The 18,451-nt window shown below is 54.6% G+C and overlaps 1 protein-coding gene across 1 annotated transcript; it reads right to left on the minus strand.

Moving 5' to 3' along the window:
• Positions 1–1,757: 1,757 nt before the first annotated feature.
• Positions 1,758–18,243, minus strand: IQCA1L (IQ motif containing with AAA domain 1 like). Its single transcript, XM_077998196.1, has 18 exons — positions 18,233–18,243; positions 17,802–17,983; positions 17,298–17,710; positions 16,191–16,310; positions 15,708–15,893; positions 13,198–13,269; positions 9,346–9,474; positions 9,117–9,192; positions 8,585–8,691; positions 7,717–7,800; positions 7,571–7,626; positions 6,666–6,748; positions 6,405–6,512; positions 5,445–5,644; positions 4,918–5,004; positions 4,451–4,628; positions 3,813–4,051; positions 1,758–3,267 (listed from the first exon to the last, which is right to left on the minus strand). The coding sequence occupies exons 1-18, from the start codon at positions 18,241–18,243 to the stop codon at positions 3,160–3,162; spliced, it is 2,439 nt and encodes an 812-aa protein (XP_077854322.1). The 3' UTR covers positions 1,758–3,159.
• Between the last annotated feature and the right edge of the window lie 208 nt (positions 18,244–18,451).

Here is an 18,451-nt window from a genome sequence, read left to right on the forward strand (position 1 = left end):
GGGGCCCAGCATGGGAGGCGCAGGGGAGCACAACATCAGGCCAAGCCATAAATAGCCCCGATTGGCCCAGCTGTCAGTCAGGCAGGGTGGGGGAATGAGGGAGGGGCAGGAGAACAAGCGAGGCCTGAGCCCTCCAACTCTGAGCTTCACCCCAGGGCTGTATGACCTCAGGGTGGAAAGGCACCACCCAGACCATGCTGCCCAGTCTGTCATCTCGGCATTAGAGGGAAGCGGATTTCCCAAGACCACAGAGAGCTTGCCGCAGAGCCAGGACGGGAACCCAGGACCTCAAGCTCCTTCTTGTTTTTCCTCTGATTCACCAAATCAGCCTCCAGCTGCCTGGGTTCTGATCCCACTGGGGAGGCCTGTAGGTGCCCGGTATTTCCTGCCCTTCCAAATGTCATCTGTTAGCCCTGCACCTTCCCACTCCCAAACCAAGGGACGAGTTCACAGTAGTGACAGAGATTGCCCTCGCTGTGTGAGGCACCCCTCAGGGGACTCCTAAAGACAGACATGTGCCTTGGTAACACAGCGTAACCCACAGGCAGCCACAGAAACTCCCCATGCTTGCCCTTGATGCCAACCCCCCATCTCCCTGGATGACTTTGGGTGGCATCTCTCCCCTGCCATGGTTATCTGGGGTCTTCCCTAGAGAGTGAGAAAGGAGAAATGTCTCTGTCTGCTCAGGCACTGACTTTTGTTTGGGGGTCGGGTGGATCAAAAGGAAAAAAAGAGAGAAAGATGAGAAACCAAGCCCTGGGGTTCAGCTCTGACCCACCACTGCCCACCGTGGGCTTAGGGTGCTCCAGCCCCAGTGGTCTTGCCCCTTTAGTTCACACTGGCTTAAAAATTTTTTTTAATCAATTGCTTTTTTAAAAGTTTCATTTTTAATTGACAAATAATTGTATATATTTATGGGGCTATAATATTTTGATACATGTATATAATGTGTAATCATATCAGGGTAATTATCACATCTATCAAATGATATTTACCAATTCTTTGTGGTGAGAACATTTAAAATCCTCTTTTAGCTATTTTGAAATATACATCATTATTCACTACAGTCACCTTGCTATGCAATAGAACACCTGAACTTATCCTATCTACCTGTAACATCATACCCACTGACCAATGTCTCCCCTTTCCCTGTCCACCTCCCCTGAGCCCCCAGCCTCTGGGAATCACCATTCTGCTCTTCTATGAGCTTGACTTTTTTAGATTCCACAATGAGCAAGATCATGCGGTATTTGTCTTTCTGCACCTGGCTTATTTCACTTAGCACAACGTCCTCCAGATACATCGCATTTGAAAATCCATTCATCCATTGATGGACAACAGTTGTTTCCATGTTTTGGCGATTGTGAGTAGTGCTGCAGTGGACGTGGGGGTGCAGACATCTCTTCTTCATGCTGATTTCAATTCCTTTCCGTATATAGTGGGATTGCTGAATCATAAGGTAATTCTATTTTTAGTTACCTTTAGTTAGGAACCTTCATTCTATTTTTCAAAATGGTACTAATTTACACCACCACCAACAGTGCAGAGTCCCCTTTTCTCCATATCCTTGCCAACACTTATCTTTCAGTTTTCTATAATAGCCCGTCTAACAGGTGTGAGATAATATCTCATTGTTTTTGATTCACATTTCTCTGATGATTAGTGCTGTTGAACATATTTTCAGATATCTGTTGGCCATTTGTGTGTCTTCTTTTGAGAAATGTCTGTTCAAGTCCTTTGTTCATTTTTTAATAGGGTTTTTTTGTTGTTGTTGTTTTTATTTAGTAGTTTGAGTTCCTTGTGCATTTTGGATATTCGCCCCTTATCCAATGTTTGATTTGCACATATTTTTTCCCAGTCTGTGGATTGTCTCTTCACTCTGTCATTTCCTTTGCTGTGCAGGGACCTTTTAGTTTGGTACAATCCCATTTGTCTATTTTTGCTTTCATTGTCTGTGCTTTTGGGTTCATATCCAAGAAATCTCTGCCCAGACCAACATCATGGAGATTTCCCCTATGTTTTCTTCTAGGGGTTTTATAGTTTCAGCTCTCCTGTTTTCTCTTACTACCTGTGGACACACCTTGGCCTTCATCCACACACTGTGTACATGGTCCACGGGTCTGCCTCTTCCAAGAGAACACTCCGGGGCTCCCCAGCCCTTGGTGGTATTGTTGCCCCTGCTCGCTAAGTTCTCTGACCCCGTCCTCCCCTGAGCTGTTCCCTCCCCAGCAAGGGGAAACCCACAGATGGACTCCCACCCTAGGAGCAGGAGGCCCTATCCCATTGAGCCCTAGGCTGTGGTCAGAGGATGCAGTGCAGAGCTGGGGCAGGCAGAGTGCCAGGGGAGGGGTCTTTAGGAAAGAGATGAAGAATACTCAGAGAAATTGGGTCAATCCAGTGCTGCACTCCCATGTCCACTGCAGCATTGGGTCTACCAGCAGCCCTTGCCCTGGTCACAAAGCCCCACCACCTCCCCACAGCCTTGCTGAGCCCTGCTTCCCATCCTGCCCCCACTACTGCCCAAGCACCCTCCCTGCCCTGACTTCCCAGCCACTTTTGCTAGAACGGTCAAACTCTAGGGTAAAAGGGACCTTAGAAATTCCTGGTCCAATCTCTCTTTGCTTTATAAGTAAGGAAACTGAGGCCCAGAGACAGGAAAGCACTCTCCAGGTCACACAGGCAGTTAGCGCCAAGTGGGTTTAGAACCAGGGACAGTTAACTTCCAGACCTGTGCTTTTTCTGACTGCACACCTTCCTTCTCCCCTCTCTCCTCTTTCCCTCTCTCCTCTTTCCCTCTCTCCTCTTCCTATTTTTTCTCCCTTAAATGCCTCAAGGAGGAAGAGAGTCAGGGAACCAGGATAGGACAATAACAAGGAGATGAAGACCTGGAAGTGGGGGCTGAGGACAGGGATCTGGGAGCCAGAGCAGGGAGGCGGCAGTGAACTGGCAAGGGCCAGGGCCCAGGAGAGAGGTGGGGGCTAGACAGGGCCAGGCACAGGTGGGGACACAGAGGGAGGGGTAGGAAGACACGGACATGGATGGACAAGAAGAGTTTGTCCCCAAGTCATCTGGGCGTTTATGCCTCTGCCCCATCCCTTTACCCTTGGGCCACTGCCCTGTCCCACACCACTAATCTCAGGTACCCACAAGCCTTAGCCATCACTTTCTTTTCTTCTTCTCCTTGGCCAGCTTGGCCTCCTCAGCCTCCAACTGGTCCATCCTGTGCTTCATGCTCTTCTTGCCCAGTGGGGTCTTGAAGTACCAGTCCTGGGTTGGTGGGCACAGGAGTGGTAAGGCCCTGGGACCCATCCTGACCTCACCCCTCCCCTTTTTACAGATTGTTTCCTCAGCAGCCTCTTCTCCTCTTCCCTTGGGTTCAGGGGTCCTTTTAGGGCTGGGGTTTCCCTTGCTCCCCACCAAATCCTTCCGGTATGATGTCAGCCATTCTTAGGGGGCAAGCCCTCTTCCCTCCACACCTGCAGCCCTCTCTGCTGTGCTCCCAAGGCCATCCTTGGCAGGTACACTGACTCTGGGGTGGGAAAGGTGGGTGGCAGCTGTTACCAGAACTCACAAAGGGCTCCTGATACCTCAGTGGTCCTTGCAAGCTCCCACCCTCAGGGAAACCAAGTGGGATGGCCCCGAATGCATTTCCTGGTGATTTCCTGCTCCCTTCCCAGCTGAGCTCCACACATGTTTCCACCGATTGTCTTCTGGTAATTTGTGGGAGCAGAGGGAGGGGTCCAAGGTGTGCTTCAGGGGGCTGACTCCCCAAGGGCGCTGCTTACCCACAGCCCCTGGCCCTGCCACCTCACCTTCAGGGACTCCTCCTCCTCCCTGTATACTGGATCCAGCTTCGCCAGTTGTCCCAGGAACTCAGAGGCCACCAGGGGCCGCTTGGACAGTTGCAGGAACCGCCGCTCACTCAGCACCGATTGGATGGCTTGGAGAATGTGACCTGGCGTGTAGCCATCGGAGACCTTGGCTAGGGCACTGATGTCCAAGTGCTGGGTTGGCTGGACGCCCCGGGCCTCTATCATACGCTTCCAGAACACTGCAGGCATGCGGAGGACATGGGGCTTGGAGGGGCAGTGGGCACCAGGGAGGGGCAACAAGGCCTGAGCAGCCCCCACCTGGATCTGGAAGGAGCTTTGTGCTCCGGGGAGCAGCTCCATGTCCATCAGCTCCCCTTCCCCAGGGAAGGTACCAGATCTCAAGCTAAGCAAGGGTCATCCTCCCAACTCAACCCGAGCAAGCAGAGCCTCGGAGGACATAAACCACCTGCTTGTGTCCACAGAGCCGAAGCCAGGACCCAGGCTACTGGGCTGCTTGTCCAGCAGCCCTTCCAGAAGATCTGGCTGTGGGGGTGAGGGCTCGCAGCAGCAGTGGGGTATGGGGCAGGAGGTGGGCAGGCTTTGGTAGGGGCAGCCAACCCCGTGTCCCCAGGCCTCACCATAGCGGGACGCGTAGTCAGGCCGGGGCATGAAGAGGATCCGCTCGTAGACCCGGCACAGCCCCCGAATATCAGCCAGCTGCGGCCGGGAGGTTGTCCCAATCAGCATCACACGGTCTCCAGGAGTCAGCAGCCGCAAGGCCTTGGTGAGGTCCTTCTTTATCCGCTTTGGGTCCATCTGCTCCAGGGGAAGAGGGAGGAGTGGTGGGGCTGGGGCATGGTGGTCCAGTGTACAGGGCTCCTAAGTTCTCAGAGCCCACCTCACCCTCAGCCTCACCTCAGCCCTAGCAGGATGAGGAGGCTGCCCATCCTGCTTTGAGACAAGGAAACTAGGTGTGAGGAGTACAGGGGCATGTGCAAGGCCCCAGTGGGTGGGGTTTGGAGTGACTTGAACAAGCCTAGGCCTTCCAGCCCAGCCCCAGCTCGCGCCGCCTGCCCACATGACCTTCACGTCCACGCTCCCTCACCTCCCTGTCTTCTTTGGGGATCCTCTTATAGAAATTCTTCTCAGCATTTCCAATCCAAATCACAGAGGGCTGTAGGAGTCGGGCTACCTGGATGGGTTGAAGAGTAGAAATCAGACATTAGATGTCTCTGGAGAAGGGTCATGTCCCTGCTGGTCAGAAGCCAGGATGAAGGCTGGCATTGAGCAGGGGCTGACCTTGGAGCCCAGTCTCCACTCCCCACACCTGCCAGTCCCACCTCCCAGCCTGCTGCTGCACATACCTCACACCTCAGGGTGGGGGGCTGCATATTCAGCCTCATCCCACCATGAAAAGAAGTTGCTCTATATCCTCCCCTTTCCCTTCATTCCCCCACCACAGGGGCTGCAGGGGGAACCCAAGCTCCTAGCCCGGGTTGGTAGGGAGACCTCACCAGTTCAGCACCTGAAATCATACCCAGTAGGCTGATGGGTGACACGATCTCAAAGCCCACCCTCCTTTGTTGCCACAGGTCTGAGAACCACAAATGCCAAGAGCTGGGGGCTCCGGACCTTAAAGACTATATGCACCATCATCTGTGCCCCATTCCTGCCAGGATATTTGCCCAGCAGGTTGTCCGGTGACAGGTCGAACAGGTTGGCGCCAGTTTCTGTGCACACTGCCTTGACCAGCATCTTCTTCCCCATGCCAGAGGGGCCCACCAGGAGGATGGAGCGGATGAGTGGGGCCATGGCATGGATATCCGGGGAGCCTGAGAGCAAGGAAATGGGCCAGAGCCAGGTGTCAGGTCAGCAGCAGGAGTCAGGGCTGGAGATGACTATGTGTAAGGTCAGGCCAAGGGCCTGGGGCTGGGAGAGGAGGTGCAGATCACGGGGCATACTACCTTCCCCAATACCACCAGGTCGCCTGGTCCCCTAGGCCTGGGAGCCGGGAGTGGCAGCAGGAGAGTTTGAATGGCTTAGGAGTCTCCAGTATGAGGAGCTGTACATGGGACTGTGAGGGAGCCTGCTACCCTGACTAATGCCCTTTCTGTTTTCCCTTCATCTGCTTCCACTCCTGGATTATGAGTGGTGGAATGGAAAGGTATGGGACACGGGAGGCGGAGGTTGCCATGAGCTGAGATTGTGCCACTGCACTCCAGCCTGGGCAACAGAGTGAGACTCTATCTCAAAAAAAAAAAAAAAAAGGCAGGCACAGAATAAACCACTTCAGAAAGCTCTTCAGCTCCGGGGGTGTAGGGCTGGTGGTCTTCTGGCAGCGGGACAGACGCTGGGTTGTCCCTTGGGATTGAGTAAGGGGCTGGCAATGTGGGCTGTTCAGCAGGTCAAGGGCCCACCTGATTTCTGGGGTGGCCCAATCTGGGTGTGACCTCCAGCAGGGCCTGGGCAGGGCCCTGGGGCTTGGAGGCTCAGGCTGGACATGCCCGCCTCAGCCACCCTACCCTGACCCCAGCCCTCACCCCGAGGGTTGCCTGCCCAGAGCTGGCTCCTCACACCCCCAGGGCCTCTCACCAAGCCGAAGGACTGCATACAAAGCCACATTCTGTCGTATGTCAAACAGGGATGGCATGGGCAACTTCTTTGCCAAACTCAGAGCAGATCCAAGATAGAGGAAGTCACCTGTGGCGATAGGCAGCCACTGAGTGAGAGGCACCCTCTCCGAGTGGCAATCAGGCAACCAGCCACAGGCAAGGCGGGGCCAGTGGGTGGGGGATAGGGGAGCCTTGGCACCTGGCCACAGACTGGGAGCAGGCATTCTGGGAGGGGTCTCACCTACGTAGTCTTTCAATGCTACTGACTCACTCTTCCTTAGAAGTCCAGAAATAACAAGCTCTTCATACAGAGACTCCACAGACCTGGCAGAGGATGGCACAGGAAGACCCCCACCACCACAAGGGATGTTAGCAAGTGAGAACACAGGGAAATGGAGGCAGAGATGGGGGGCTGTTGTCATGAAGACAGGGGATCAGTGGTTCTCCTGCCTAGCATTCTGTGCTCAAAAATATCTACAGTGCCTGCAAACAGGCAGAATCAGGTATGGCACCAAATCACTGTCCTAGGAGGCAAGCCTCCCGCAGTGGGTGCTCTGTAAGAGCGGTGTGAGGGGGACAGGGGCCTCTGTGACACTCGTCAGTCTGCCCCCTGGCCAAAGATCCACCATTAGAAATCCAGTCATTTGAATTAAGCATTGCCCTCTTCTTAGAAACTACATTTAAGACGTGAGTGCTCCTGGGAGAGACAGCCATTAAATTCAAGCAGCTGACGTCAAGGTGCTTGTGTGCTCTCTTTACCAGATAAGTCAACAGGAAGGGACCACTGACGAGTCCCTTAATGCCCCAGAGTGGGAAGTCCAGGGGGAAATGGCTTTGGCAGAGACAGAGGCGGTTAAGGCAAAGGTTGGAGGGAGGATCTGGAAGTGGAGAGCAGTGACCTGATTATAAACTCCATTGAGATCTCGCTCTGCATTTCATGTACAGAGCCCTTTCTTGTGCCTTTGCTTGATCGCCACAGTTATCACGTGAGTTTGGCAGGGCAGGTACTTGGTGAACAAGGTCAGGGAGTCAGAGAGGGAAAGCGACTTTCCCAAGGTCTCACAGCAGCAGAGGCAGGACCTGTCCTGGACTGGGACTTGCTCCACCACCACCACCATGCAAAGTGGGCATGACAGGCTGTGCTACCTGTTTGGGGTCAGATCTTTTTCCTTCTTTTTCCCACTTTTCTTCCCAGGTGTTTTCTGGTTGGAAACAAGCGCATAGGTCATTGTGCCCTGTTCCTTGCCTCCACTGTGTGCCCTCCCCTGCCCAGTCCCAGCCCGTCATCTTGCCTTTGGAGCCCTCAAGGGTCTTTCTTCCTCCTTGTCCACAACCAGACGGAGGTTCCTCAGCTCCTGACGCATCAGCTCATCCACCTAGGGGAGACAGCTGAGGTATGGCCGGGTGGCCTGGGGCCGGGAGGACAGGTGGGAGAGGAGCAGGCAGGCAGGGATGGGAAGGAGGGGAGGAGCCTTACAGAAGAACCCAGTGAGCCTGATGAAGGCAGCAGGGACAGCCCTTCCCACACATTTCTCTGCGTTCCTCCCTCCCTCCCAGCGCCTGTTCACACCCAGTCCTAATCCTCTTCCTGTTCTCCCAGGAGCCCTGCTCTTAACAGCCTTCAACGTGCGGAGAAGCCCCCAGATGGAATTCAAGCCCAACATCCCCCCACTGAGGTCTCTGTGACCTAAACGGTTGCATAACTGCTTAGCTTCAGTTTCCCATGTGTACCAGCAGGAAAACCATGGTATTTTCCTCATGGGTTTCGTGAAAGACCACATGATTGAACACTCCTGAAGCCCACGGCATGGGTGGGACACGTCGTCAGAGGGTTCCTGAGGATGGTGGTGGTGTGTGGACACCCTGGCTCCGAGTCCCTCCCATACCCTCCACACCCCTGCTGCATCAGCCCTGGGAGAAAGCGAGACCAGGGGGAGGCAGAGGAAGGTGGGAACTGACGTGGGCAGCAGGTGGAGCTAGGACCATGCATGGAGGCAGCAAAGTCTACAGAGGATGAGCTGGGGACTGGGGTTGGGTGTTCAGGACAAGAGAGATGCAGAGAAATGGTTGGGGAGGAACCTGAATCTGGATGGAAGTGTGGGTCATGGGGGAGGGTGCAGGGTAGTGGCCTGCAGGGAAGCCCTGACCCCGCGCTCACACCTGTATCCGGATCTCCAGCTCCACCTCCTTCCTCTTCTCCTCCCGGAGGGTCTCGGAGTCATAATTCTGACTGGGGTGTATGCTTTCACACCGGTTCTTCCATGTATCTGACCGCAGAGAGTGGATGGATGTGTGAAGGTCAGAGTCCCGGGTGTATACACACATGCATGCACATGTGCACAAGCATATGCACACATACGTGCATACACAGACACATGTGTGCACACAGGTCAGGAGCCAGGCCCTGGCTGGTTACCCTGTCCCCACCCACCAGCCTGGCATTGTTTCTACCCAGATGGCAGATAGACTTGACCCCAAGGCCTGTGGCCACAGGATTCAGACCCAAACCTGTAACGCCCCCACCCAAAGAATCACACCATACCTCCCTCTCCTCATTTGGTATTGTCCCCTTTGCCTACACACCCACACTGCCACTTCATGGTCCATGTGGCAGATGCCCACTTTCTCCAGGACCCAGGGCCCCAGGTCCCACAAAGCACAGACACTCTTCCCCAGCCGTCTCCCCTCTTACTTAAGTATTCCTCATGCCCGGCACTGATCATAGGGATACATTTGGATGGCAACACTTGCAGCACCGCATCCACTTCCTAGAATATAAACATCCTTTGACCTTGACTTCATCACTTCTACCTAGCACAGACTCTGGCCCTAACCTTACCTGAACCCATCTTCCTACCACGAGTTCCCCCACACCTTGCTCCTCCCTGTCCCTCACGCCATGCATTCGGGAGGTATCTTACCCCCTTCTTGGACTTTTCTTCCTTTCCTTTCTTCTTCTTCTTCTTTTTTTCATCCTTTCCTTTTTCCTTTCTCTTCTCTTGTTCCTTTTTTTTGTTCTCTTGGACCTGCGTTTCCAGTTCCATTCTCACCTGTGACCAATACCACAAGACATTTCAGAGAAGATCAAGGGGATTTTACAAAAGAGAGCCCTGGATTTTACAGAAGAGAGCTGGAGATCTCTCAGGCCCAGGGCCTGCGACCGGGGTGAACCAAGGATTCCCTAGCCTAGAGTAACTGATGGGGTCGGGACAGCTGAGCATGCAGAGACTCCACTGGGGTCCAGGGAGAAAGAGTGCCCAAGAAGGAGCATTCTGGTCAGAGCCACTGTTCTCTCCTGGCCATGGGATCTGAAGCCACTGCAGTCTACCCAGACATCCTTCCTTTCCCAGTCACAATGCCTGCTCCAGCCGCAGCTGCTCCTTGCTCCTCTTCCCCATGCCGTCTTTCTAGCTGCCTGCATTTCCCCCAGCCACCTCTGCCTCTATTGAGGCTGACCCCCTACTCCACCCTACTCACTACTCTCTGTAGCCTCAGACTCCACCTGCCACAAAAAACTGTCTGCCTCACCTCCAACAGGGTACCTGTTCTGGAGTTTTGTCTGCAAAGATTGAGTAGGATCCACCTGAAGATGCATCTGGATAATCAGGGAATCGGCCAGTAAGATCGCTAAGTGAACATAAGATGATTGAACAGAAAGATGAATAGATGGATGGATGGATGGATGGATGGATGGATGGATAGGTAGACAGAGAGGTGGGTAGAAGGTGGGTGGATGGACAGATGGATGGATAGACAGATGGAGAGGTGGGTAGAAGGGTGGGTGGGTAGATGGACAGATGCATGGGTGGATAGATGGAGATGGGTAGAAGGGTGGGTGGATGGTCAGATGGAAGGATAGACAGAGAGGTGGGTAGAAGGGTGGGTAGATGCGTGGATGGATGGATAGATGGATGGATGGATGGGGAGATGGAGAGGTGGGTAGGTGGGTGGGCGGATGGACAGATGGATAGATAGATGGAGAGGTGGGTAGAAGGGTGGGTGGGTAGATGGGCAGATGCTTGGGTAGATAGATGGAGAGGTGAGTAGAAGGGTGGGTGGATGGATGGGCAGATCGACAGATGGAAGGATAGATAGAGAAGTGGGTAGATGGGTAGATGGGTGGATGGATGGATGGGGAGATGGAGAGGTGGGTAGAAGAGTGGGTGGGTTGATGGATGGATGGATGGATGGATAGATAGATAGATGATAGATAGATAGATAGATAGATAGATAGATAGATAGGTGATAGATAGAGAGTGAGCTGGGTAGAAGGGTGAGTGGATGGATGGATGACAGATGGATGGATAGGTAGATGGAGAGGTAGATAAAAGGGTGGGTGGATGGATGGATGACAGATGGATGGATAGGTAGATGGAGAGGTAGATAAAAGGGTGAGTGGATGGATGGATGACAGATGGATGGATAGGTAGATGGAGAGGTAGATAAAAGGGTGAGTGGATGGATGGATGACAGATGGATGGATAGGTAGATGGAGAGGTAGATAAAAGGGTGGGTGGATGGATGGATGACAGATGGATGGATAGGTAGATGGAGAGGTAGATAAAAGGGTGGGTGGATGGATGGATGACAGATGGATGGATAGGTAGATGGAGAGGTAGATAAAAGGGTGGGTGGATGGATGGATGACAGATGGATGGATAGGTAGATGGAGAGGTAGATGAAAGGGTGGGTGGATGGATGGATGACAGATGGATGGATAGGTAGATGGAGAGGTAGATAAAAGGGTGGGTGGATGGATGGATGACAGATGGATGGATAGGTAGATGGAGAGGTAGATAAAAGGGTGGGTGGATGGATGGAGAATGGCAGAGAAAAGTAAAGGACCAGGGGAGACAGAGGGAGACAGGGGAGGAATGGATTGTTACAAACAAGAGGACAGATCACTCAGGGGGCATCCATGGGTGCTTTCCCCACCCTATTCTGGCACTTTCTCTCCCTTGTGGAAATGGGAAGTCAGGTGTGGAGATGGTCCTGTACACTGGGGGCCCAAGGTTGTTGAAACCAACAGGGTTAGCAGTGTGTTGGGGACCTGGGGGTAGAGGAGAAAAGGGCCAATCTGGACTAGAAGGCAGAACCCATGTGGGGGATGGAGCAGGAGCAGCCCTGAGGGACCCTGAGTGAAGGGAATGAAGGATGAGGGTAGGGTCAGCTGAGGACACTGACTGGCACTCGATAAACCACTGTCGGATTTGCTCCTTCATCTTCTCCTTCATGTCAGGCCCCTCTGTCTCTGCCAGAGAATCATGGGCCTTCACCATTGCCGCCCGGAATTCCTCCTCCTTCTCTACCTGGCGGAGCCTCCGGACATCCTCCCAGAGGCAGGCCTGGGAGATGATGCTCAGGTGCTCTACCTGGTTGGGTGAGGGGAGCTGGGGAGTGGAAGAGAGGTTGAGGGGCTCAGGAGTGGGAGGAACCAGCATCCAGTCTGGATGCAGCCCCCAGCCTCAGGCACACATGCCTGTACCCGCTCCTTCCCCAACACGACGCTCACGCAAGGCCTCGCACACACACCCACACGGAACAACGGGCATGCCTGCATTGGAAGAAACTGTATTTGGAGCCGAATTCGTCTGTGTAAATTACTCTAATAATGAGTTTGCTAGATGCATCCGGGCTGGCCCCTGCCCGATTTCCCCAGCACACCCTCCCCTGGAGCCTCCGGCCCCAGCCCCCACCTGCACCCCCGCCCCGCGGCCGAGTTGGCAGCCGCTTTTGCAGCCACTTTCCCGCCTCATTGGCTCCCAAATGTATTTTAAATATCACTCTGCGCAGAGACAATTACTGAAAACGCTGAGCTCACACTGTTGATAGGCCCGGGCGGCCAGGCTCATTCCTCACCCACTGCTGTGCATGGACCCCTCCCTGCTGAAGCCAACCCCTGCCTCTTTCAGCCTGCTCTCATCTCCTGGGGGTCCAGCCCTCTGGCCCCTCAACCAGTCTCTGACCTCCACTCCCACACAGCAGCCCCTGGCCCCTCCTTCCTCCCAAGGCCCCAAGCCTCCAGTGGTAGCCTCCCAGCCTGCCAAGATGTCACCAGACCTGGGAAGGCTCCCTTCCCTCCCGTCCCTCCAATCCTCAGCCCAGCCCCCTCCCCAGCTCCTTCTGGCAGCCAGGCCTCACAGGATCTGCCCAGGACAAAGCCCTTCCCTCAGGGAGCATGCTCCCACCACCCCTCCAGTCTCGGCCTGCCTTTCCTAAGTCAGTGGAGATCAGCTGGGTGAGAGGACAGAGAACAGGGGATAGACAGATTCAAGGAGCCAGGCCTACTCACTTTGGCCAGGCACACATGTATGCACACAGGCACATGGCCTAGAAAGGCCTGGTTTGGGGAGTGTGTCCCTACCCCAACACAGTCCCTGGTGTGTCCCTGTGGCTACCAGAGGCTTGGGGGAGCGGTGTGGGTGCCCCTGCTGGCTTTGTGGCCTCTTCCCTCTGGGGGCCCACCCCTGTAGCCCCTCCTTCCAGCTGGGGGTGGGAACGTGGGGTCCAGGATGCTCTACACAATACCCCTCCTGGCCTCACAGGTGAGCTGCTGCCAGGGGCCAGATCTCTGCAGGAAGAAGGGTATGAAGGGATATGGCCTGGGGGCTTTCCTGTCCTTCTGCCTCTTTCTCTTCCAGGCTCTCCACCCGGCCTGAGTGGAGAGCACCGTGGGCAAAGTGGGGCTGGAAGAAGACTGTGCTCTGGGTGGGGGCCCTGCCCTGGCCAGCCCTGTGTTCCAGGCCCCACCATGGTGGGCAGGTTGAGCTCACCATGCCAATGAACTCCATCTCTGTCCGCCGGTCCTGCTGAGTGCGTTTCCTCTGCAGGTAGCCTTTCCATACCTGGTGGAGGGATGTAGGAGACACAGGGGACACACACTGTCCACCCTGCAGCAGCCTGTCTCTCAGAGAGGGTCCGAGAGGGTCACACTAGAGATTTCGGGTGGGGCGGGGAGGAGCCCTGGGGAAGTCTGCTTGGGTGCACACTGAGCAGGAACAGCCTAGAACAGGGTGGTTTCAGGTGGGCACTCAAGCCAACTGGCCCCAGGGCCCCCCAGGGATTTCTTCCTTTCCCTCGCCACCCTAATCTGCTATCTCTTTTGAGGGACAGATCAGAGCTCAAGCACCCTACACATTCCCTACACCCACTCCTCAGAATCCCCAGAGCAGCTGGAATAAATATCTGACTCCACCCAGGCACATAGACACTGGCGCTGTAGGGATTGTGGAGCTCCTCAGTTAATCCTACATTTTTGACCCAAGGGAACTGAGGCCAGAGACTGGACATGACCTCTCTCAGGCCCAAGACGCCATCTGTGCAGAGCTGGGCCCGCGCTCTTTCTCCCAGGCCCAGCCACTTTCAGACTCCAGGATCACTGAGTGCTAGTGGGACCAGAGGGTGGGGACGCTGGGCAGAGGAGGGCAGAGCCAGGGCCCGGGCCAGCCAGGGCTTTCCATCTGCCTCCTGGCCCCTCCAGGAGCTGGGGCTGCTTCCTGCACTTCTCATCTGGGCTTCGTCCTCCCACTCCTGTGACCCCCACAGGCCAGGCCCGCCATGACTGGGTCCTTCATACGTTTTTTGCTTTTCTCAGTGCTCTGGATGACTCTAAGACCAGCATGCAATATTTCTGTACTCTTGATGTCTGGCAACAGGCACAAAATGACCTGCTTTGGTCTACAGGGGAAGTAGGACTCCATCTTTGGGGTCTATCCCCCTTCTTGACTTCTTTGCCTTAGTGAGCCCTGCTGTCGAGAACCTCCTTCTCAGACATTGACACAGTCATCCTGCCTCAGACCGACATGCTCAGTGTACTGATTACTAACACACGAATCTATCCCATTTGCAGATGACATATCTTCATAGAATCACTATTGTTTGCTAGCTGGTTGCCTGCTTTCGTCTTTCGGTGGGAAGTTCTAAGTTTTCTCTAGTGGGCTAGGAGGCAGAGGTTTTTGAGGTATTGGGATTTGAGAGAGAGAGGAAGGAGGGGGAGATTGATTTGAGAGAGAAAGAGGCCCACCCCAGGTCAACACTTCCTGGAAAGAAAAAGTGGCAAGAGGCTTCTGTGACAGAGCAGGGCCGGTGGCCTTAGGGGCAGCGACACCTGCATGAACAGAAAGTGGTCTGTTCCTGCACTGAAATTTTGCCGGGGCTCCTCCAGTCTCTGGTCAAGCTGTTAACCACTACCACCAGGAGTCAGCGTGTGTTAGCAGCATTTTAAGGAATGGTGGGAGAGGCCATGTTCACACACCAAGGCAGACAGCAGAGGCTGGCCCAGAGAGGTGCAGAGTGGCTGTCCAGAGCAAAGGAGAGGTGTGACAACCAGGATGGTAAGAATGCTCGGGGAACCTTAAGGCAGAGAAGGGCTTTCTGCAGTGAGGTGGGACAGGAGATAAAATTATGGAAATTATGTTATTTCCATATTAAAAGGTGACCCAGAAGGCACAGAGTTTGGGGATGCTCAGATCACATCAGTTATCAAATTAATTCATCATGATCAAGTTTCCCTCTGTCTTAGTTTCCAGGAGGCTCAGGATCCTTTCTTGTTTTAAGAGATGGGGTCTTGCTACATTGCTCAGGGCTCAAGCAATACTCCAGCCTCAGCAGGATACATTTTAGTGGCTCATTTTCAACAGTCGTAAGAGTTTCTGGAGTGATCATCTATTCTGTTCTGCTACTCTATTATGGATTTTTCTTCTTCTCTAATTTTAATGATCCTTCTCTTTCTGGGACTTTTAAGGTATCCTACTGCAAACCCTTTTGAAAATAGAGATGTAGATTAAATAATAAACAAGTAAGATATATGCTTGCTGACTGATTAAAGTACTCACTGGTTTAGAATCTAGTTGTGGGGACTGGGCATGGTGGCTCATGCCTGTAATCCCAGCACTTTGGGAGGCTGAGGTGGGTAGATCACTTGAAGTCAGGAGTTCGAGAGCGGCCTGGCCAACATGGTGAAACCCATCTCTACTAAAAATACAAAAATTAGCTGGGTATATTGTCGGAGGACTGTAGTCCTGGCTACTCAGGAGGCCGAAGCAGAAGAATCGCTTGAACCCAGGAGACAGAGGTTGCAGTGAGCTGAGATCATGCCACTGCATTCCAGCCTGGGCAACAGAGCGAGACTCCATCTCAAAAATAAATAAATAAATAAATAAATAAATAGTTGTGGGGCTACAGAATCCAAGCGCCTGCACTCCTGTGATCAATTTCTGAGCCCAGCAGGCTTCCTGAATGAGGTAACTCTACCCTGGCCCTCCTCCTGGGCACCTAGGATTACCTTCTGTATGGTGATAGCTGCTTGGCACTGACTGAACTTGTGCCATCCGTCCTCCCGAATCCTCCGATCCTGCTCCTCATCTCTTCGAATCTCTCGCATGAAGGTGGCTCGAAGCCGGCCTTGCCTGGCCCGCTCTGCCTTTTGCACTAGAAGTATGGCCTCAGTCCGGTGCATTCCTATAAAGCTCTGGCCAGAGCAGGGGCAAAAGAGCAGGAGCACATGAAGGAGAGTTTATATCCAGGGTGGACTGCTGGGAGACTGGCCATCAAAGGATACACCAGGGCACCATCCTCCCAGAGTATCTGGGAGCCCAAGTCTTGTCTTGGCATTGGAGGGTTACCATGAGCACAAGAATAGCCTTGAAGGAGGCCAGGGATTACCCAAAGGGCACTCTCGTAGAGGGTAGGGAAGGGCCTCTCTGCATTCTGGAGGCTTTCAGGAGAAGGGGTATGGAAGAGTCCGGGAAGGTGTCACCCTGTTTACCTTCTGGGAGGACTCTGGCTCCAGTCTGGACAGGATCTCGGCCAGTATCAGCCGTCGCTCCCGCACGGCGGTAGACTGCTCCAACAGGAAGTATTTGGGGATTGGAACTTCCAGGTCAGCCTTTGGAGCAATGTTGGGGGAGGAGGGTCAGGAATCAAAAGTCTGAGCCATCTGGCCAATCCATTACCATTTTCAGGGGCTTACACACCCCCAGCACTGTTTTCGTCCATTTTAGAGTCCTGAGGTGGGAAACTTAAATGGGGCAGATGCCCCCAAAAGTCATTCCTCTCTTCTTCTGCCCCCATCCTCTGGCTGGAGTTGAATTCTGGAGGATAGTGGTAGGTGGCAGTGGTCTCAAACCTGGTTGTGCATCAGAATCAACTGGGAAGCTCTTAAATGCAGATTCCTAGGTCCTCCCCAGACTACTACATCAGAATGGCAGGGCCTGGGGAATCTTCCCCATGGCCGCCCGCCCCACCAAGCGCACTGCTGCAGCTGGTTGGGGAAACTTTGAGATAGTCTTGGATATGAAGCAGTTACTGAACCCTGAGCCTGACTGCAGGCCCTGCAGAAGCTCTGTGTTCTAGAACAGCCTTCTAGAACTTGCCCGTGCACACAGATCACTGGAGGGTCTTGATAAAATGCAGGTGCAGATTTAGCGGGTTAAGGATACTTCTCATTTGTGATGTCAACGCAGCTGGTCCAGGGACCACACTTTGAGGAGGCTCTAGAGGACTCTCCTCACCAATTCCCTGCGGTTTGTGGGTCTTCCCAGTCATGCAGGGGACCTCATCCTGACTCCATCCAACCCCTAAGTACCTCCATGCACAACCCCCACCGCCAAGCTTCCTGAAGCCCTTCCCACAAGGCCAAACTCCATCCTCTGATCTTCTCTGCCCTCCTTCCTTCCCTAGCAGGTGTCCCAACACCAGGGATATCCGTGGGGTGACGGGTAGGCAGGGGGTGGTCGGCCCCATCCCTACCCCACCCGACTCCAAGCTGGCCGGGGCATGCCTCTGTGTCCCAGGTGGTCAAGGCGGGTCCCACCCCGCCTCTCCCCTACTGCTAGCTGGCTGGGGGCGTGGCTTCGCGGCTGCGCACACGTACCGGGGTGAGCTTGAGATCCTGCAGCACGCGGTCCAGGCAGGGGTTTTCACAGAGGTCGGCGCGCACCAGCTCGTCCTTGAGCTCCAGCACGCGGCCCGCCACGCCGTCCAGCAGGCGCCGCAGCAGCCGCCGCTTCTGCGGCTGCACCATCTGGTCATAGACGGTGTTGAAGCGGCGCAGCAGCCCCAGGTAGTGCAGGTAGAGCGACGCGAGCCTGTACTGGAAGGACTGCCGCTCCCGGTCGGGCACAGGTTCGAGCAGAGGCTGCTCTTGGTCCAGCAGCTCCTGCAGGGTCACGTGGGAGGACTCCCAGAGGCGCTGGTAAGCTCTGGAGAGAGGGTGGCGGGTGCCGCGTGCTCTGAGCCGCGGAGGAGTGGGGAGATGGAGCCTCCTGGCCTTTTGAGGAGTGTGGGCTCAGGGTACCAGAAGGTGTGATACCACTCATGGCTCCGAAATGGACTTCAATGAGGTAAGGAGCCCGCAGGGCAATGAGTGGACACTGACCTGGTCTTAGGGAGAGTGTGGGATTGGGCTCTGCTGTAGGATTAGCAGAGAGAATGGGCATGACCTTTGGGGGGTTGGGGGAAAGCCGGCCCAGGCTTGAGGCTCCGGTAAGGAAGGGGTCTTCGGGAGTCAGGGGCAGTGGGGCCCGCCAGGTGTGGGGCAGCCCCGGATGCGGCAGTGATCTGGGCTGGTGGGTGGGAAGTGGGGGTGAGGGATGAATGTGGAGGAGGGTCCCTTCCTCAGAGCAGAGCCCTGCTTCTGGAATTAACTGTCGGAGGGAAGTTTCCACCGTGAAAGCTGCCAGGGCAGCAGCAGCAGCTGGAGCGGCCCAGCGCCCAAACTGCCACTCTGCCCCAGCCTCTCAGGACCAAGGAGGTGCTCTGACCTTTGCTCTCTCTGCCCTGGGAGCCCCACTCCAGCCCCTCACTCACCCCTCAGACATTGTGCCCACTCCTCCACGCTGCCCCTTGTTTGCTGGTGGTGGAATTCACAGAACTTCTGTGGCTCCCTGACTCCCAGGGCCACAGGGCAGAACAGCCTGGTTTGAAGAGTTCTGACCCATTGTGCCAGTGTTCTAGGGCTGAGGAGAGGGGACTGGTGGCGCAGAATGGGCACATTATCTCGGAGGACATCCTGGAAGCAGCACGCTG

The sequence above is a fragment of the Macaca mulatta genome, chromosome 3, assembly GCF_049350105.2.
Source record: "Macaca mulatta isolate MMU2019108-1 chromosome 3, T2T-MMU8v2.0, whole genome shotgun sequence".
NCBI classification, from domain to species: Eukaryota; Metazoa; Chordata; class Mammalia; order Primates; family Cercopithecidae; genus Macaca; species Macaca mulatta.